The sequence below is a fragment of the Neopelma chrysocephalum genome, unplaced genomic scaffold, assembly GCF_003984885.1.
Source record: "Neopelma chrysocephalum unplaced genomic scaffold, ASM398488v2 Primary Assembly neopelma1_209, whole genome shotgun sequence".
Lineage (NCBI taxonomy): Eukaryota > Metazoa > Chordata > Aves > Passeriformes > Pipridae > Neopelma > Neopelma chrysocephalum.
The window spans coordinates 531,628-553,010 of NW_020897871.1; the positions used below are offsets into that span (position 1 = coordinate 531,628).

At 42.1% G+C, this 21,383-nt stretch overlaps 1 protein-coding gene across 1 annotated transcript in view; it reads left to right on the forward strand.

Moving 5' to 3' along the window:
* ACAD9 (acyl-CoA dehydrogenase family member 9) overlaps positions 1 to 20,090 on the forward strand; it is a 20,738-nt gene extending 648 nt beyond the window's left edge. Inside the window, exons 2-18 of the mRNA XM_027703175.1 lie at positions 1,538 to 1,631; positions 3,589 to 3,690; positions 6,235 to 6,341; positions 7,066 to 7,166; positions 8,865 to 8,943; positions 9,963 to 10,137; positions 10,744 to 10,817; positions 12,129 to 12,204; positions 12,828 to 12,898; positions 13,238 to 13,357; positions 14,104 to 14,232; positions 16,205 to 16,284; positions 16,803 to 16,929; positions 17,620 to 17,697; positions 18,453 to 18,581; positions 19,284 to 19,356; positions 19,814 to 20,090. Coding sequence (XP_027558976.1) covers positions 1,538 to 1,631; positions 3,589 to 3,690; positions 6,235 to 6,341; positions 7,066 to 7,166; positions 8,865 to 8,943; positions 9,963 to 10,137; positions 10,744 to 10,817; positions 12,129 to 12,204; positions 12,828 to 12,898; positions 13,238 to 13,357; positions 14,104 to 14,232; positions 16,205 to 16,284; positions 16,803 to 16,929; positions 17,620 to 17,697; positions 18,453 to 18,581; positions 19,284 to 19,356; positions 19,814 to 19,914 — 1,716 coding nt within the window. The 3' untranslated portion in view covers positions 19,915 to 20,090. The remainder of the gene's footprint in view (positions 1 to 1,537; positions 1,632 to 3,588; positions 3,691 to 6,234; positions 6,342 to 7,065; positions 7,167 to 8,864; positions 8,944 to 9,962; positions 10,138 to 10,743; positions 10,818 to 12,128; positions 12,205 to 12,827; positions 12,899 to 13,237; positions 13,358 to 14,103; positions 14,233 to 16,204; positions 16,285 to 16,802; positions 16,930 to 17,619; positions 17,698 to 18,452; positions 18,582 to 19,283; positions 19,357 to 19,813) is intronic.
* Positions 20,091 to 21,383: the final 1,293 nt, after the last annotated feature.

Genomic DNA, 21,383 nt, shown 5'->3' on the forward strand with positions numbered 1-21,383 from the left:
GCTCCATTGCCCACCACTGGTGCCCATTCCCAGCTGGATGGAGCTCCCTTCCCCACTCCTCCCTGGGCCAGCAGCCAGTTGTGAGCCCGGTGAGCAGTGACCCATGCAGGCCACGAGCAGCCCGTGTCTCCAGGAGAATGCTGTGGGTGTCAAAGGCTTTCCTGCATCCAGGTTCACATCCAAAGCCTTTCCCTCCCCCCCTGAGCTGCTCACCTTGTCGTAGAGGGAGATCAGGTTGGTCAGGCAGGACCTGCCTTTCCTGCCCTGCTCCCCAGTGCATCCAGGCCTGTTTGCTCTCAGGGTTTCCCTTGCCCCCCACTGGAGCTGGGTTAACTGCAGTGACCTGTTGGCACCTGTGCACACAAAATGCACCGTGGAGTTCTAAATGTTCCCAACAACCAGCACCTGAAGAGCTGCCTTAAACCACAGGTGTGTGTACCCTGGGCATTCCACAAAACTATGGCAGTTTATGCTCTGTTTTTACTTGAAGGATCAAGACTTCATATAAACTTCTGCCTACATTTTTTAATAGGAAAGGTTGGAATTCTTGTTGTGTCTTGAGATGCCACCAGACAAATTTCAGACAGAACACTGTATCAACCAGAATTTGTTAATCCAGGGTTTACGGTGTGCCTTTATCAGAGATTACAGGGAGAAATAAATTGAAAGAATCAATAACTCAGAAGCAGTAACTCAAATCCCCTGAAATGAGTTGAACGAGTCTCCCAAGCAGACCTGGTCAGGTAAAATGTTATGACAGGCAGCAGTCAGGCTCCATCATGTTAAACCACTGTTCATATATATATGGTTTTGTCCTCTCAAATTTCAATATAACGGTTTTCTGAAAAACTTTAGCATTTACTAGGTCCTGAATTTTTGAGGCTGATATTATTCCTCAGACTCTCATGACCAGATTTGTGTGGGCTGTGTTTAAAAGGGGAAAGACAGTAAAAATTAGAAGTGTGCTTCTCATGTAGTCTCCACTTCTTGTGTTAGTTGGTTGGATTTTTTCTTTATTGAAACCTATCAGGTCATACTGCTTCCAGTTTATGACCAGAATACCACTGTGATGATAAGGAGGGATGGAGCTCATTGACCTTTGTCCTTGGGACATTAAACAAGTGCAATGTGCTGGGTGTTTCCAAGGGACAGTTTTTGTATGGGTTGAGTTTTGAAAGCATTGTAACACTACGTTGATTCTGATACAAATTAAAATTAGCTAATTCTTTTTAAATCCCAAAGTGGTATTACACTGATAAAATTCATGGTTGATGAAGGATTTTTATGTTCTCATAGTTCTTAAAAATCTCTTTATTTCTCCCTAATGTTCCTGTTTTTCAGGTGGTTTTGGTATATATTAAAGTTGAGCCCTTGGGGCCTTATCAGATAAGGCTGTTCATGTTTTAGAGTATTTTCCACAATTCTTAATTTTCACAGCTTTTAATCTAGAATTTGAGAGGCATATGTTCTTGAATTTTTATATCAATTGTGTGATTCATGTATTAAAAAAATCTAAAATAATTGTCTCTTATTTTAGAAAGAAGTTTTCCCTTATCCAGAAATCACCAATGAAGAACTGGCAGAGATCAACCAGTTTGTTGGACCTGTCGAAAAATTCTTCAATGAAGAAGGTATATTATTAGTTTTTTATTCATGCAAGTGATTTACTGAGTTCAAAATGATTTAACTGGAGCAGTTGAATAATTATTATTACACTGTAAATACTTAAGTCATTTTATGCATTTATTGCTAGTCATGTAGTGCTGCTGGTTCTATAGCATGTCCACTGATGAATTTTTTTGTGGAATATTGGGATACTGACTAGAAGACATAAATCTCCAAACCAGAAAAAACCCCCAGGAAGTAAAAGAATTCTGGGATAGAGGTAGGATTTGAAATTGGTTTTAGCTCAGTAGAACTGTGCTTTTTACCGCTTCATATATTGTGATCTTTTTTTTTCCTGAAACTTTTAAATGTCTTACTCTGCTAAGACTGGTTGTAGCAAAATTCAGAAGAGATATTAATAAATGATGACTCATTGGGAAAAATCAAAGGTATTTGTGTTTTTTCAGCGTTAGAGTAATGATTCTATTTAGGAAAAGTCTTATTAGCCGTGTGCATTCCAGATGGGGCTGCAGGGTGTTCCTTCCATTAGTGCTGCAATAGATAAGCCAATTCCAGAACAATTGTACAAAATTGGTTTTTACAGACAGCAATTTTTGAGGCAGTTAAATACTATTGTCTCAGACTTCCCACTGACAAAGATGCCAGGTCTGGGTTTCCAAACACTGCAGGAGTTTGGAGAAGCTGGTGATTGTCACAGATCACAATTTGTGAGGTGCAGGTCATTTTAACTGTAAAATTGTGTTGCTGCTTACTGACAGTAAATAAAGAATTTATTCAAATTACACTTTTTATTTCTTTGCTGTGTTGGGGAAAATTATTTTGTGGAGTAAAAAACCCTGCTGTTTAAGGGAGGAATAAAAATGCCAAACTATGGAGTCTTAACTGCAGGTAGAAATTGCTCATCTTGGAATTCCCGACTATTTCTGTTTAGTTATTCAGGGTAACTTAGGGGTGTGGTTAAAATAGGTCAGTAGGGCAGCCCTAAACAGAAACTTGGTGGGACTGGCACTGGGGAAGGAAACTCATCTCAGCAGTCACTGGAAACCTGACAGTGTCCTGACACCACAACTCTCTCTCCCTAGGACAGCTGAGGACACTCCACAAATATGGATCTGGTGCAATGGAGCTAAAAAATTAGCATGGGGAGCAAAAAGTGTTGTTTGAAGAGTTTTCTTTCTGAATAACTTCTGTCAGAAGAAGATCAGAATGTCTGGTTGCCTCCCCCTGCTATGTTCACACAGAAGTTCCAGCTCCCTTCCCCTGGGCTGAATGTGAGGTTTCTTTAGGAAGCTCCATTGCTTTTGCAGAGTTACTTCTTGTGTATTTTTTGGAAAGGTGGCTGTGTTCCCTCTGCTGCAGCTTACAGCCTTCCTGAGCTGCTTAACGTGATTCCTGTTTATTTGCACTGCAGTACAGAACAGCTCTTTTAATTCCCCAGGAATTGGAAAAACTTCTAAGAACAAGATTTTGTAGTTAACTCATTTTTTCCCCTCGTGACTTAACCATTGTTCAGGTAGAAAATCCTGGGAATCTTTTGCTTATTCCAGTCTTGGAATATGCTGACATGCACAGATGCAACCTATACATACAGAAATGTTTGAGAAAATGACATAATCCCCAGATTTTTCCCACTTCCAAGTCCTTTTCCTGCGTATGTTATGAGGGCAAACAGGACAGTCAGTAAGATCAGGTTGAAGCTAGAAGGAGGAATTCTGGTGGAGCTGGGGATGAGAAGTCTGTCTCCATCTGTCATGAGCACTGTGTCTTCTCTGAAGTTCCTTCAGAAGATTGGAGAAGAATTCCAGCAGGGAGGATGTGGGGAGTTGGCTCAGTTCTTCAGGTGTGGGCTCTCAGGCTGATGACAGGTCTGAGGTCGCTGTGCTGCTGGCTCAGGCCATGCCCTGACAGGTTTATGTCACTAAGAAGCACAGTTTGAAATGGTAAAACCTTCTGTATTTGCAGTGGACTCAAAGAAGATCGATCAAGATGCAAAAATCCCACCTGAAACTTTGAAAGGGCTGAAGGACTTGGGTCTCTTTGGCATCCAGATCCCAGAGGAATATGGTGAGTCCATGGTCACAAAAGGAATAACCCAGGAGTTAGCCTATATTTAGTGGTGCATTGCAAAATGTGTCTGTGTTGTTCCATGTGTGGTCTTGGCTGAATTAGGAGCTGGGGCTTCCTCCCTGGTTAATACAGGAATGCCTGGTGGCTGTGTGAGGAGCTCTGTGTGCCCTTCCCTTGGGTGTCATGACTAATTTTAGCTGGTGTGAATTCCTCTTGGCATAACATTTCCCTTTTTGATAGTTTTTTTGGATGCAGTAGAGAAACTTGACATTCTGGGAGACTTGTTCTTGCTGATGGTTCCTAAACTTGTGCTGGGTCCAAAGTGCAGTGTCTCATGGAAGTGACCTATCAAAGCTGTCACTGGCAGGTAGGAATGTGCTGGAACACTTGGAAGTGTAAAAGTATAATGTCTGTTTACTGAAAGGGTGGCTTTTGGATAAAATCCTTCCTGTGCAATACTGAACAGTTCATGTCCTAAAGGGCATTGTGGTGCCAACTGGCATCATAGACATTAATTCCTCACTGGACTAACCCTTACACTTGCAAAAGAGTTTTCAAGAAAATTTTGATCTTATTTTTACACGTAAGTTAAAAATTGGCATTGAAACTAGAATTTTTCATGAAGTTTATAAAGAAATGAGAATATTGCAAGGGGATGTTGAGGAGAAAGCTCAGAGAAAGATAGTTTCACTGGGGAAAACACCTCATTTTTGAACAGAATGGCATGAAACAAAATATTTTTTTCAGTATTTACAATAATTCTGTATAAAGCTGGAGACATTCTTCAGCATTTACTTGGTGCTAAAGTAATACTGTTATTTTTTTGTAGCATTTTGTTATCACACTAGGCAGTATAACTAGTGTTGCTGTGCTGCAGTGGTTTCAATTGAAGTCTTTATATACAAATTCATTAAAGTATATTGGACAAGTGGCATACACTGTAACATGGTGTGGTCTCTGGTTAATTAATTGTTAATTAATGCTTTTGAAATGCATAAAAAATGTTATTAACTGTTTTTCATGTGTGTTCAGAACTAGGCGGGGTGGTGTGAGGGTGAGGTAGAGAAGAGGCTTGCCAGCTCTTTCAAGGTTTGCTCTTCAGGATGGTGTCTTGGGAGGAGAAGGATCTGAACAGAGCACCTTAACCCAGGTGGGAAGAGAGAGGTGTTTAGTAGTTATAATATATTGGAAGAAGGCAGGAGGTTCCTGTCCATGGAAAGGAGGTGTTGGAGGCAGGGAACAAAGGGCAGAGCTCAAAGCAGAGCATTAGGAACCACCATGACGTTGGAAGTGTAACTTACTATTGATTAACTAAAAATAAGTTTCCCACCCTATTTTTTTAAAGATTCTCAAAGGCAATGTATTTAACTTTGAAGTCATACTTTAATTTAATAGCATGTTCTTGTTGTTTTGATGCTTATGAAATAATATTCTCTCAGCTTCCAGTTTGCAAAATTGCAACCCACTCAGCACACTTGTGGAAAATCAAAGACCTGTGGTGTTGTAAACTTAAATGCTGGATCAAACCAGAAGGTGGAAAGCAGCTTAAGCAAGCTCCTCTAGTCTGCACCATAAATAATATACTTCTGATGAGGTTGTTCCCCATTTTTTGTAGGTTAAACATTATTTATTTTTGGTGCTGGCGTTGTCATATTTTAAAACCTTTCAGTCAAAGCGATCAGGGCTTTGTGCACTGCACAGTGTTTTTCATCATGGTTTGTAAAAGTGGCCTCTTTGCCAGAAGCACTGAAGTACAGAGATTTAATGGGGAAAATGAAGCTCGTGGGTCATGGAATATCAGCTCTAACGTGGGCATCACTGGAGTTACTGCTGTGCACATCATCAGGAGTCTCCAGGCTGAGTCCTGAGCCCAGCACTGCTTGGAAAGGGGAAAAGAAGTCAGAGTGCAGACAGGGGGAGTGTGAGAGTTATTCCGTGCACGGGTGCTCTTAATCCATGTGAGGGGAAGGGTGCACGAGGCAGTGGTGTGAGTTAATGGTGTCAGGGCACTGTTGTTGCCTTTATTCAGTGTACACACACCAGCAGGGCTGTCGAGACATCTGCAGAAATAAGGAACGTGTTACCCTGACTTACACCACTGTCCCATGGAGAAAATTGTTACCCTGAACAAAAGATTATTATCTTGATTCGATTAAATTTTTTATTCACCAGTAATATATAAAATTATCTTAAATGACAGCGAGCAGGACTTCTGGTCCTGACAGTGTAAAATTGCTGAACATTGGACTCATAAACGTACAGCTTTGATTTATCCTACTTCCTCCAGGAAGCGTGTGCTGGTGTCAGGTTTGTTTCTTGGTATATTCACATTTTTTTATTAAAGACATTTTTGAAGTGTTAAATTTTACCCTTGTCTAGTACCAGTTTGGAAGTCTGCTTGGGAACTGTTTTGTGTCTATCCAGTTTTGTTTCTCTCCGGTTAACAGTGTTACATTCCTAATGTTTCTGTACTTGGAAGGGATTTTGGGGGGGAAAGGGCAAGTTATATCTCCTTCAAATAAGCTGTGGTCCTTGTTGCAGGTGGCCTGGGCCTGTCAAACACCATGTACGCCCGGCTGGGAGAGATCACTTCCCTGGATGGATCCATTGCAGTCACTCTGGCAGCACATCAGGCCATTGGGCTGAAGGTAATCCTGCTCTTTTAGGTCCAGGAGTTCTGCACAACTGGCATGGAAGATGTGCAGTGTGGGTACAACAAATCAGAATCACCAGTGAAGCATCAGTCAGGTGGAGCACTGGTTGTTGGTGTCCCCAGCACCCTCTGCCAGTGGCTCTCACGCAGCAGAAAGACTGAACAAGAAGTACACGAGAAAATGAGTTCAGGAAACACAGAGCTAAGAATTCTTAGAAAAAATACTCTGAATATCCAAGGTTTTTTTAATTGAGCAAACTGGATGAATGTAGCTAGAATAAATATTGAAATAAATAAAATATCACAGGGGGTAGCATTATGGAGACCAGTATCAGCCATGCAGAGAGTTCAGAAGGGGGAAACTTTGTCTAGCGGGATGAGACTGCAGGCTGGGGAGCTTAGAGAAGAAAACTCACCCAAGAGCAAGCATGTGAATTTTTGTTTGCTGTATAATACAGCCTTTTACTGGTGGATGGATGGTGTCTGGAGCTTGAAAGAGCAGTAAGTTCATTAAAAAATTCCTCCTGGAACTGAGCAGACAATGCTAATTTAAAATACTTTAGTGTCTGATAAATAATGAAGTCTGTTGTTTCTTGAACTGTCTCTTGTTATGCCATAAAATGTGCAGGTAAAGCTTTCTGAACTTGGTGAAGCTGGTCAGCTTCGTGTCTTTCCCCACAGGCTGATGCTGAGCAGTTTTGTGCTGATTCTTTGTGCAGGGAATCCTCATTGCTGGCACTGAGGAGCAGAAGGCCAAGTACCTGCCCAGGCTGGCCTCAGGGGAGCACATCGCAGCCTTCTGCCTCACCGAGCCCGGCAGGTACTGCCTGGGGCCCATCCAGCCTCCACACAGCACCCACAGGGGGTTATGGTTGTCATCTTCATTAATACATTAAGTCTTTATTATTTGGGGCCTGTGGCTTCAGTGTACAAATCAGGTTTTTATTTTTATTTTTTAAAGGTACGCTTCAGACCATTTAATTACTCCTTCCCCAAAGTCCATGAAACCCCTAAGTGTTGTTGTTCCCATCCCAGGATTTCATTTCCTTCATTTCTGGCATTACTAAATATGAATTGAAAGGATACTTCATGCTATGTCAGAAGTAATGTGCTGTGACTGTTCTAGGATGCTTTCGATTTTTGTTCAAAATTACAAAAACCTGTATTCAAGGAGATACAAAAAATAATGGGAAGAATTTTGGGTGTTACTTAGAGGTTAGAAGAGGGATCTTTGTAGCAGCAGCTTTTCAAAGACAAGGTTATTTGCTACAGTTACTCACTGACTGTCACTAATGTTGCAAATGTGTTAGTGCAGAAGAGGGACAATTTTGTGAAAAGCCCACAGGGAGCCTGTAAAGGAAACTGGTGGAAGGACTGAGACCAGCTGAGTGTCTGAAGTTGAATCTTGCCTGTCCATGCAAACTGCAGCCTGAAACTTTCCTGAGCTGCTGTCTGCTCAGGTGACTTGCAGTCAGTGTTTGATTAATTGCTGATTTTCTTGTTGCTCCCAGACCTGAGGGATGTTTTTATTCAAGGGTCCTAAGCGGGGCTGTGACCCTCTAAAAGCTGCCCCACTTGCAGGTGAAAGTTAAACTAGCACAGATATTTTAACCAAGCAATCCACTGAAGGGACTCATAAGTAACACAGAGGAGAAAAACAAGGGCCAGCTGTGTTCTGGAGTTCTTCTGACATCTTTCCTACCCCAGTGTTACTTAAAAGGATTGCTGGTTTTAGTAACTTTAGCTTCAGTCTTCTTAGAGATCTCAGTTCTAGTGCACAGACCAATCATCTTTAGAACTGAACTTTAGCAATCTAATCCTATTAAAATACCAGCTGAGCTCTGGCTGTTCTGAGAACTTCACCCTTGTCTGCAGCTGAACACCCCAAGTGAGCCTTGTGGCATTTTGATTTGTGGAGGAGGAAACTTCTTTCAAGGGGGAGACTGAGCTGCTTGTTAAGTTATGGGGTAAAGTAGTGATGCAAGAGGAAATGTGAACTTAATCACAGAATGTAAACTTCTGATTGCATTGTTGTAATTTACTTGCTGATTTTGCTCCTGTAGAAGGTATTTGGTGTGCCCAAGTGCTCTTTGATAGAGACTGTCACACATTTATTTTTCACTTCTGTTGAGCCTTTTTTCACCTGGGTGAAAACCAGGGTGTGAATTTTTGAGGAACGACTTAGACTTGTTAAACTTGGTGTGTTTTAGGATGATAGTTTCACTGTGTGTTCACATAGCTCGACATGCAGCTCAAAAAAAGCTGCTTATGTGGCATTGTGAACACTCTGGTCAGTCATAAGCATGATAACATACATGGTAACGAGCAGGAATGTCCCCTCAGGTAACTTTTGGAGCTGTTGAATCGAGTAAGCTTCATTGTTAGTTAAAAACTGGTATTTATATACTGCTATTTAACAGACCTGTAAACCCTCCTTTTTGAAGCATGTGAAGAGGGGAGTTTTGTTTTTAAAAACATGTTTATTTCTTTAAACATTAATAACTTGTTTGTTTTTCAGTGGGAGTGATGCTGCATCCATCCAGACCAGAGCAACCCTCAGTGAAGATGGGAAATACTTCCTGTTAAATGGCTCCAAGGTACCCAGTGCCAGGCTGGAAATAGGACAAGCTTTTGTTCCAAGTGCACAGCAAGTGTCAGTGTCCTTTGCAGCTTTGACATCTGTCTGGCTAAGGAAGAAGCTGGTGTGGCAGCTGCCTTGAACTGGGAGGTGTCCAAGCTGGTGAAGAATGACTGTGTCAAAAAGACACCCCATGTTGATTTAGGGCCAAAGAGACTAGAAAAGCACTGTTAGGGAATAACTGCACTAAATTCTTGGTAGGAAAGTAGAAATCCACTCCTGAGTTCCTTCTCTATCACCAGCTTGTGGGTTCAGCTTCAGAGGTGTTGGTTAGTTAGTCAGTTAGTTAGTTTATTAGTCCCCTCTGTGACAGCATAGGCAAAAACAAACCTAAACTCGTGTTTTCCTCTCTCTTCATTCTTCAGGCCAGATTTTGTAGATGTTCGTAAAAGAAAACTTGACATTTAATTGGAAATGGGGCTGCTTGGAACAGCTCTGCTAAAAGAAACAATGGTAAAATACAGCATAAGAAAATAAGAAATGTAGAGATGTACTGGCTTCAGCAGTATGGGATACATTGCAGGCTTGATCTGTAGTTGTTGATGTGTTTGTGATGTGAAGAGACCCACCCTGTGGGAGAGGCTGTACAGAAATGTGCCCTGATCAGAGAATTTCTCATCCAAGTTAAATTTTTGGGCACAGGGTTTCTACAGTCTGCCTTCCCTTGTCTCCCTCACATGCTGCAAGCAGCAGGGCATCCAAGCTTTGGGGAAATGCACCGTGGATTTTAATTCAGTTCATGCTGATATTAAACCTGGGTTTATAGCTGTTCTAAACTTACCACCTGTGGTAAGCTCTCCTTGGAAACATGTTCACAAGAGGCAAAACTAGTAGCAGACACTCATAAGAATTTAAGGGAAGAAGCAGCAATTTTTCACCACTCTGTTCCCTGCCCGGTCTGTTACGAAACCCTTCAGAGCAGTGCTCACAAAACCAGAACAAATTTATTTCTTACACTTCTTTCCTCTCTTAAAACAGGTCTGGATATCCAACGGTGGCCTTGCAAGTATTTTCACAGTGTTTGCCAGGACAGAGGTTGTGGATAAAGATGGGCAGAAGAAAGACAAAATCACTGCTTTCATTGTGGAGCGGGATTTTGGGGGAGTCACCCATGGGAAGCCTGAGGATAAGTTGGGCATTCGAGGCTCCAATAGTAAGAATCACTTACAGTTGCTAACAGAAATGGGTTTAATATTTTAATGGTTTATTTTGTTTAGTTCACCTGAATTCAGAGGCAGATCAGTATCTATTCCATATTACAGTGTAAGTTTCATGTTTCTTTACCTGGCTTTTCCTATGAGCCCTTCCTAATGCAGGATCTGAAATAAAAAAACCATATTGTGCAGGTTTCCTCACTGGGCAGTGATAGAAATCACTCAGGAGATTCAGTAGCCAATAGCTTTAATGTAGAAGACTTCATCAGTTCTTCTTAAGCTTATTAATGATTACAGCTTTTCACCATCTGTCTCCTGGACTTGACTCCTGAATCAGTTCCTTAGAACTGAGACAAAATAAAGACACAACTGTAGCTCTCTGTTTACACAATGTACAGTAATTACATTTTTAATGTTTTACATCAGTCATTGATGTCAACAACCTTTTCCCAAATTCTCACTTCTCTGGCAAAGCATGTATAATTCTGTCATAAACAATGCATTAGGAAACCTTCATTTCTTGTGACAAATACTGACTTATGTTCCTGAATGTCTTTTAAATATTTTTGTGTCATACTTGAACAGCTGCTGATTCTGTGTTTCAGCCTGTGAAGTACATTTTGAAAACACCAAAGTGCCTGTAGAAAATGTAATTGGAGAAGTTGGAGGAGGATTTAAGGTAAGCAGTGGACAGTAACTGCTGATGATTTTTAAAAGCCTGAAGGAGACTGTTTTTGTCCCCTGTGCTGCAGTTTCCCTGTGCAGTATGAGCACTGCCACACTGAAGGGTCCTGAGGAGAGACTGCTCCTGCCTGCTGTGCTCTGTGTAAAGGGGTTTCCCTGCAATCTCAGGTCTCTGTGTATCCCAGTGCAGTTGGAGAGGCTGGTTCTGCTCTTTGAGGGGTTTTGATTGCTTTTTGTGGTGTGATGTTCCCTTCAGAAAAGGGAGAGGCTTCTTCAGCCTGAGCTCAATCAGGGAGTGTCACCTACTGTTTCCTACAGCCACAACTGTGGACTGTGTGGAAAGAGTGAGAAATGAGTGGAACAGGCAATGGTTCCAGGAAAGCCCAGGTCCTGTCCGAGTCCCCTGGCTGTCAGGTGGTTTTCCAGGGTTGGATTATTGCACAAGGAAACAAGGACAGGAGTTGCCTGACCAGCTGCCCCAGCACTGGCTGCTCTTCCTGCCATCAGGGAAGTGGGACACCAGTAAAGACACCACCAGTCCCTTTGCTCTTACTGGTCCTTCTCAGTGTCTTACTCTTCCTCTAGCAGCCAAGTCCAGACCTAAATGCTAAATGAAATAATTTTCTTAAATGTAATAAAGATTAAAAGAAGGTTTTTGTTTTCCTCTTGAGATGTAGTTATCACAAGTTAGAATGTAGGAACAATAACTTCTTTATTAGGTCTTTTGACCTGAGTCACCCATGTTTCTCTTGCTAAGAAACATTAACACTGTATTCCAAAATCTGTTTTTCTCTATTATTGATCTGTATTTCATTTCTACACCTTTCATTCTTGTTCCCTTCTGTGGTATGTTGCTGGAAGGAATCTGAAGCAGAGATCATGCATTGCAGGTCAGCTGCAGGGGATTTTATAAATAATATAATCAAACAATATTGTGGTTTTCTTCATTTTTTTATAAACCAGAGCAGTGCTGTCTAGTTGGAATGTTGTTTATCTAGCTGCAGATAAAGACATTTTTATCTACATTTTACCTTCATGTACTTTGAATAGAGATTGTTTCCAGGTCACTGGATCATCAGTCTCTGAAAACTATTTCAAATATAAAATTTGATGTAGTGAGTGACAGTAAAAGCCCAGTTTTGAAGTGTTTCCCCTGGAATGCTGTGCTGGGGCAGGTGTCCCAGGCCAGGAAGTGTGTTCCAGTGAGGAATGAAATGCAGGGAAGCACTAAAGCATGAAGCAAGACAGAAGGAACCATTGTGATCTAAGGAGAATGTTGCCTAAACCCCATTCCTTTTCTTCCCAGGTTGCCATGAATATCCTAAACAGTGGAAGGTTCAGCATGGGCAGTGCATCTGCTGGAATGATTAAAAAGTTGATAGGTGGGTGAGCTGGGTGCTCTGGAGTGCAGGAACTCATCTGCCTGAGGGAGAGAATGCAGGGTGGGAGCATGAGTCTGGATCACAGCACTGCTGCATTGTCAGCCGTGACATCTTTAAAGCACTAAAATATGTATCTTAAATGGTTATTAAAAACCTGTTTACAAAGGCTTTACACTGAAGATTTTTTTCAGTTCACACAGTGGAAGGTTATTGCCTGTGTTAAATTTTTCTGAGGTAAAATGTTCTTCCTAAGAGAAAAGCCTCTATAGTACTGCTTTCAGAAGGTGTAATCTCACACAGAACCTCCACTTGAATAACTGGCTCAAAGCTAGGCACAGTAATAAGGAATAATACTGTCAATAATTAGCCAAAATAGCAACAGATTTGCACTAAAATTAATTACTTCTCTAAGAGCACAGGTTCACACCTCAGGCTCAGGTTCAGAAGCCTTTGACAGGCTGGTCCCTGACTGGATCAACACCATCACTGAGGGTGTTTTTCCCAAAGTGGGGGTTACTGGTTGTAGATTGAGGTGTCACCATGGGGAAAGGCACCATGGTCTGTCTCAGTTCTAGTTCTGCTGTTCTGAGATGGATTTTTTCTTTTTTTTCTTTTTTTTTAAGAAATGACGTCAGAATATGCTTGTACCAGGAAACAGTTCAATAAGAGACTCAGCCAATTTGGATTAATTCAGGTAATAAAAAATGAAACCCTAAACCTCTGTGCTTGTATTGATTGAGTGCAAGGACACAGATTACGTTGGGGATATCTTGGCAGAGTGGTTTAAAGAACTTGCTAGAAGTCTTAGATTTATGGAAATGTAGCACAGATGATCTTTTAAATGTCTAGAATGATAAATGAATAAAGGTATTTATTTTTTTATTGTTCATGATTGTTTTACAGTAGAACTTTTTATTGATTAGTGTTTGATAATAAACGTGTGGAAACTGAAGTTGTGTTTTTAAGTTGGAGGCTTGACTGTGGGATTTTGCCCCTGAATTTCTGTGTGATTCCTCACATTGCTGTTTGACAGGAGAAGTTTTGTTTTATGGCTGTGAAAGCATATGTAATGGAGAGTATGGCTTACCTCACTGCAGGGATGATGGACAGGCCAGGCTTCCCAGACTGCTCCGTGGAGGCAGCCATGGTCAAGGTGGGGATCAGGTACATTCAGTGAAGGACTCCTGTGTTTCAGTCTATGTGCTCAAAGTGCTCAAAGGCTCAGGGGCTGCATTTAGGCAAGTGATAGAAAAACCTCAGCCAGATGAACAAATAACCATTCCTGTTCTCTCTGTAGCCCACATACCATTAATTACCTCAGACTGGGCCTTTTGTCACCACACAAAATACAAACTGCAGACACGGGGTGGGAATGTCATGGCCCTCCTGAGCCTCTGGTGAGGCCTCACAAGAGCACAGAGACACTTGGTCACAGTTCCACTGCCAGCCTGGCCAAATGCTCCTGTCCCATGGTTGCAGCATCAATCCTGGGGGAGAGCCAGGCCCTGTGTGCTGGTGTGTCCCTGCCCAGGGCTCCCTCCCTCATTTCCAGCCCCGCTGATGGTCCCTTGCAGTGTGGTCAGTGCAGAAATCTCATGTTCTGGTGAACCTGGGCAGCATGAAATGCTCCAGCCAACCACCTGGAGCTTCTGCCAGTGTATGGCTGCCCCTCTCCCCAGAATATGTCCTTGTAGAGACTTCCTTGTGGATTGCAAGGGCACTGAGTTTAACCAAAGCTTACACCCCACAGGGCTGCTGTTTCAGGCAAGTTAACAGGTGTAACAGCAGTAGAAAATATTACAGCAGTGTCATGTAAATACACCCCCAGAGAAGTGTGTCCTTATTGCTGCTGATTTCTCTTCTGTATTTCCTGGTGGTTCAAGTCCTGTTCCCTGGCAGGTGTTCAGCTCTGAAGGTGCCTGGGCCTGTGTGAGTGAAGCCCTGCAGATCCTTGGAGGCCTTGGCTACATGAAAGATTATCCCTATGAACGTTATCTCAGGGACACCAGGATACTGCTCATCTTTGAGGCGAGTACCCAGTGCCAGCGCTGCTGTGAGCTGCAGTTCACACTCCCAGCTGTCAGCCTGGGCAGGAACCCAGGGCTTGGCTCACCAGGCATCATTCCTTTAGCTGCAGAATCTGCAGTAAAGTAAGACTGCAGAACTAACCTTGCTCTCCTTGGGGATATGGAGAGTAGTTTCCTGTAATACAATAAGCTATGATGGCTTTTATATACTAACCCCCAAGTATAAGTTATAGCAGGAACTGGCACCAGCTTTGTCCCTGGAAAGAACAAACTGGTGATTTATAAATATATATATATATTTATACAGTGATATGAACACATTGGTAGGGTATTTAAAGTTTCTTAAATATTTGGAGATTTGCTGGATGATTTAATAAAATACACAGCTGCTTTAAATACACTCTCATGAGAAAAAAACATCCCAATTCATAGCTTGGGTGGTTGTTTCTTTGAACAGACTAAAGGATTCTAAATTAGCATAAAAGCCTAAAACTCTTCTGGTTGACCAGAGTAACTCCTCAGTCTCTGGTCAGTAAATAGCTGTAACTGCACAGGAACTCAGTGAAATCAGAGCACTGCAACTGCCTGAGCAGTTGGTGCTTTGTGTCAGGAGGGTGCTTTGTGTCAAGCATATTTTGGAACCTTTTTGCTGCTTCATCTGTTCCAGTGTAAGCAATAGGATTTGGTACGAGGTGTCTCTAATAGGATTTTTTGGGTTTTTGTGGCTGAGCTGCTCTGTTGGTGCCTAAGCTGGAGTAACCTTTCCTCTTGTGTGCTTCTCACAAGTGAAGTAGGGAAACTCATAAAAGATTAATTTAGAAGTTTAATTAACTTATTGATGGGCACTTATTTAAAAAACAAAAAAGGCTGTGAAGTTTATTCTGTTTCCAGGCTGGATTGTCCATGACCATCAGCTGCACATGTGAGTCAGACTGCCAGGCTGATTTCTCTTGGGGGGCTGTGTGGGAATGATCACATTTACCCCCTGGTGCCAGGACAGCAAAGATCTCACCTGCCAAGTCATGCAAGTTCTCATGTGAGCTCAGTGCATGGCAGTCACCTCAGTCACCTGAGGGGCAGGTGCTCCTGCAAATAAATACCTGTGTTTGGGGAGGGAAGGACAAACCCAACCAGCCTGTCAGGTCACTGTCCTGCTCCCTGCAGGGCTGGCTGTCCATGAGTCTGGCAGACATTCCGGACAGGAACATCTAAAACCACACATAAGGAGCATGTCCTGGACTGGCTGAAGCAGAGAAGACCTTTTGGATAGTTATAGGAAGCCTTGTTTAAAAAACAAACCCTTCCACCACTGGAATTCCTTCAATCCAGCTCATTTGGAGCTCTTCTACAACTTTTTAAATGTTCCTTCACTGGAACAATGCACAACTTTTTTCACTCAAAATGCATTTAGTCTGGTTTCTTTTTCATTATGATGCATTTGTATGTTTAATAATGAGGGGCTCAACTTCTGCACAGCTGCATGAAATCAGAATTAAAATTGAGGTAAAGCAAAAGACAGCAAACACTTATGGGTGGAGGAAGAGTCATCTTGTAAAACTGGAACAATGGAAAGGTGCTTGGAAAGCACTCAATGTTATCAACCTTTTAGTTGCCTAAAGAACCTGTCTGCAAAATCATACATAGACTTTAATAAAAATAGTTGATAGACTGTTTAGCCTTTGTTGCTTGTTGTTCTGCCTCCCCAGCTCCTGTTTCTGCTCCAGGCAACCTCCCCTGGGAGCAGCCTCTGTCACAGGTGTGTTTTCCTTACAGGTGCTGATCATCTTCCATCTTACAAGCCCAAATGCATTTTAGAACATTCCATGGCAAACTACAGGTTATTTAGACACTGAAAGCAGTTTTAGGAGATGAAAAAGGATAGAAAATATTATCACAGCATATCTGGGGTTTTTAAAATACTAAAAATACTTTGTGTTTGGTACTGACTTCCCTTTCTATCCTGTTTTTTACAGGGAACAAATGAGATCCTGCGACTGTATATTGCACTGACGGGTATGCAACATGCAGGCAAAATCTTAACTGACAAAATTAAGTATGTTCTTATTTATTGTTCATAGTTTTTATTAATTTAATCAGAATCTGATAACTTTATAGATAAGAGGGGGAAACTGTAGGAAAAACTGCAGTATTTTCAATGTATTGCCTGTAAAAGGTAGTTAATGGGGGTCTCTTTTTGTCTTTTTAATTGGATGGTTCATAGATTTAGGAATCTTGGCCTTTAATGCATCTTATCTTGGAATTACAGTGGTGTAAAAGTCTTTCTTCCAAGACCAGTAATGCAAATGTTAAATCTGAGCACAGTTGTGTTGGTACAACAGCTGTATTGTGCATATTGAGTACCTGGTCCCTGGAATTCCTTGTGAGGGTGTTGGAGAGGAGCTGGTGACTTTTAAGGCTCCGTAATTGACCTCCAAACTTCAGAGTAAAATGGATCATTTGGTAATTCCCAGACAAACTGCAGGTGTTCTGCTGAAGCATTTAGAGTTTCAGCTGGTTATGACTGAACCTCCAGGAATTTGCTTATCAGCTGCGTGTTCCCCAACATTGCAGAGAAATCAAGAGAGGCAACGTGGGCGTGGCCCTGAGGGAGTTTGCGAACAAGATGCGAGACTCGTTTGGCCGGAAGGTGGATCTGGGGCTGGTGGGGGACACCGGGGTGGTGCATCCCAGCCTGCAGGTGAGGCAGGGCCAGGGCTCCTCCTCCTCAGCTTTGCTTTCCTTTGCTGCTGCTCTCAACCTCATCTCCTGGCCTGGCAAAGCACACTGTGCGCTCGGGAACAGTGGGATTTACAATGTAACACATTGCAGGGTAAGAAGTCAGTTATAGCTGTTTTATTGTAGGATACAGGGAGAATGAAGGCTGCCCTCAGTCTGCATTTAGACCAAACCCAGGCTGATATTCATTTTAGTAATTTGTATAAGCTAAAGTTTGTTTGTATGCCCTTCATAGTAAGGTCTGACACAAAACAAGGGTTTCTTCCTGTTTAACACAGTTTCAGGTAAGAATTCCTGTGATCTATATATACACATACTTGCTTAATCACTTAGTAAATCATTTTTATGACCCAAAATGATCGTTCTGCTAATAGCAAAAAGATAAGGTATGTTTTTCCTGGGATGTTCTGTTAGTTGTTTTTGTAAGTATAAGCCTAAACTGAAAAGTTACCAGAAGTAAAATCTAGCAAATTTTAATGCATGTTTCATAGAGGAGGAATAGTGCCTTGTCTGGCTTTCAGAAGCAAATTGGATGACTGCTAAAAAAAGACCATGAGAAAATCTATTGTCCTGTTTGAAGGGGGTGAGGGTGTACTGCTTTTTTCCCTTACAAAACCACTCAAATGCTTGTATTTTCTGGTTTATTTTATAGGAGAGTGGCAAGAAACTTGAAGAAAACATTTATTATTTTGGAACTACAGTCAGAGGCCTGCTAACTAGGTTTGGCAAGGTAACTATTATTTTGTCTGTTTGTTACTGAATAGTTTCTCCTCAAGGCCTCACTGGAATCTGGAGTGTGTGGCCAGAGCCAGGACTTCCTTCACACCACACATTTTCACTGAATGTGAGAAAACACACTGAAATTCTGTACTCAATGTAATGGACAATTTATGTTTTCAAAACCAAAACCAAAGCACAGGCAATCTCAGTGAATTAGTTGTTTTCTTCTACTTCTGTAAGCCAAATCCTGCTGCAGCAACCATTTGAAGTCCTTTGCTGTGAGCAGCCACTGGAACCCAATTCCTGTTCCCAAGTGAGGAGCTGCCCCAGCAGGTTGTGGCTTTGTGCTGTTCATCCCCGTTGTGCAGCAAACCAATCAATCCTTATGCCATGCACAGTGCTGGAGTTCCATCAGGAGAGGCTGGATGTGGAATACCCTGGATTTCCCATGTTGTGGCAGTTAATCTGATGTGTTCTGGGAATTCTGACCAGGCTCTGCCACACTGCACTTCACTCAGCACATATTTTTAACAGTATCTTTGATACCTAAATTTCAGTGATTTTTGGCATTTAGCAGAGTGGTCTAGGATGCAGCAGTTCTGCTCTTGGCTGCAGCCAGAAAGGGTAATAGTTAATCCAAAACTTTCTAACTGAGGGTAGAACCTGCTTATGCTAAATAAATATGGACCTAAACACAAAGTGTGAACAATATAACGCTCGGTTAAAGCTTTAAATGGAGCTAATAATAATTTTTTACTCTTGTAGACAATCGTGGAGGAGCAGCTGGTGCTGAAGAGGGTGGCAGACATCGTGATTAACCTGTATGCCATGACAGCTGCCATCTCCAGGGCCAGCCGCTCCATCAGCATCGGCCTGCGCAACCACGACCACGAGGTGAGTCCCAGGGGCAGCCATTCCCATTCCCATTCCTGTTCCCTGGCTCTGCTCCTTGGAGCACCACACACTGCATTTGTAAAGGATCCACTGCAAACGCTGCCTTAAAGCCAACGGTGCCCCAGGGTGTTGCCAAACCCGTTGGTTCCAGGGTGCAGTAACCAGTTGCCTCTCAGGGCTCTGAGCGTTGAGTTCCACACTCTCAATGTGTTTAAAATGCTTCTTTAACACACACATAGACATTTATAAACTAATTCCAGATTTGCACGTTCTGTTAAACCTGCTCATGCCCTGCAGTTCTTCCCAAACTCTTTCCATATAATCCTGAATACGAACATAATCACAACACTGTTGTGTCAATACATTTACTGACAGTAAAGTGATGATACAGGAGCTCATTTCAAGTTTCATGGTAACAGTTATGCTACAGGACAAATTAACCTTTGGTTTTGGCCTTGAGACTTCATTCTGTGTGTGTGAGCCCTGTTGTGTTTTGATTCCCAATCACTCTTTAGCCAATTTTGAGTTGCCCTTGACCCTCAGCAGCTCTAGGGTCCGAGGGACTGTACATGACTGGTGTGCAGGGCTCCATTATCAAGGAAAAAATGACTTTCAGAAGTTTAAAGTACTGTATTTTTACTGCATTGTTTTGTTTGTGAAATTCCTTCACTAGTTTTCAACGCAGTTTTCCTCTTTTCCCAGGTGCTTCTCACAAATATCTTCTGCACAGAAGCATATTTCAAGAATAATTATGCTATGGCTCAATTAGAAAAATGTAAGTTCTCTAAAACAATTTCTACGTTCTTATGTCTTTCACAGGCTGTGGTCAAAAGAACGTGGGTTTGATGTGACCAACAGAATAGTTTTGCTCTGCCTTTCATAAAGACGAGGAACAGAGCTGGAACCTGTTGAGAAGAGTCTCTTCATTCCATAGCTAAAGCAAACGGCTGGGATTCCTTTATTGAGGAATATAAAGTCTATCACTAGCAAATACTCCTGTAAAGGAACTGATAGAAATTAGGGATTTGGTCTGTTTGGGAATCCCCAACCAGTCAGGCACTGGCTCTGTGAAACTCAGTCTGCAATAATCAGTCTTTTTCAGACGAGAGTGTTAAATTCCTTCCTGGCACTCAGGTGCAGATACATTGTGTTTGTATTCCAACACTTTTTGAAAGAAATGTAGAACAGCTGTTTATGGTAGTTTAGTTGACTTTCCTTCTGTTTCTCTGCAGATGCAGATGAAGACCTGGATGATTCCATTAAAAAAGCTGCAAAGCAAATCCTGGAGAAGAGATCCTACATCTGCTCCCACCCCCTGGACAGGACCTTCTGACCACCTCCCTGCCAGCAAATACAGAGGAATGTAAATCAGGGAGGAATTTTCTGCAGCTCAAGTATTTAATACCTTAATAACTGTTACTTCATGAGTTTACCAAATGTAACTGTACAAAATAACACTTATAAACACAACTTCATAGCAAGAGGATAAATAAAGAGATTTTGCTTAAAGCTTAGGTTGCTTTATTAGATGTGTGTATGTCTCTTTCCCTTGTCTCTGAGGGCGGTTTCATTGTGTTTTACCTTAAATTTTATCAGAATTTCTCTGTGTTCTGTTCTTGACCTTGGTCATACACCTTACACTGACTCCTTTGCTATGCTTTGGCTTTTGAAAACAATAAATAGGGGGTTTATTTAAATACAAGCTGTCGTTGTTGTCAGAAAAGCCTCACCAGAGAGTAGATTTTAATGAGAAATATACAAGTTTTAATTTTAATATTAAGGCCAGTTTTTCCCCTACCTGCCCCCTCTTGCTAACCCCAGACAGAATTCAGCCACCTCTGAACTGTCGCTGCAGAGTCGGTTTTATCCAGTGACACATTTCAACAGTATTTGCCAATAACTGTGGCCACATTTCCCTCAAAAGGCCGTTGTTTGGGGTGACAGGTGCACGTTGCCTGCTGTTCCCTGGGTTTGTGCTCCCTGAGTGGCTGTGTCCAGACTGCTGTCACTGCCCAGTGTCACCCTGGAGGGTGTCCCTGCTGGGTGAGGTTGGGGCTGTGTCCTGCTCTTGCAGATTGTCCTGTTTTAAACAAATAGATGTTTCTTGCAGAGTAACCTGGAGTGACAAAGGCCTCCTGGACTAAGCTGTTTCTCTTTACCTACAGATCCCTAATAAACAGAGTTGCAATTTTTCAAGTAAAGATGTTTATTGAACACCACAATCTGTAAAATCACTGACTACTTGTCAGTGGGGTCACCCCTTTCATCATTCCCTGTGACTGTGTCCCTTTGTTCCTGGTGCTCAGACCACTTGGGAGCAGTGTGGTTGGAATAAGGAATTTAGGTCTCAAAGTGCTCTTGCACTGAACAACGGATGGGTGCTCTGGCAAACTCAATCCCACCCTCAGTAGTTGTGAATCAGCTGGCAAAGGAGTGTGTTCTGTCAGTTCTGGGTTCCTTAGAGCTGCAGCACCATGCTGGGGAAAAGGGGTGTATGAGCTTTGGAAAAGGGGGCAGCCAGCTCAGGGGTGTATAAGGACATCATTAGGTCATGTAGAAAGAAAATTAGTTGAAAGCTCAGTTAGAACTTAATCTGGCCTGTGCAAAAGATAATAAAAAATAGTTTTATAAATACATTAATAACAAAAGGAGAGCCAAGGAAAGCCTTCTTTGGTTATTGGACATGACAGGGAGAGGGCATAGAGTCACCAAAGGGGAGGAAAACGCTGAGGTCCTTCCTGCCTTCTTTGCCTCGGTCTTTAACTGTGAGACGACATCAGGTTTCTTGATACTTGTAACTAT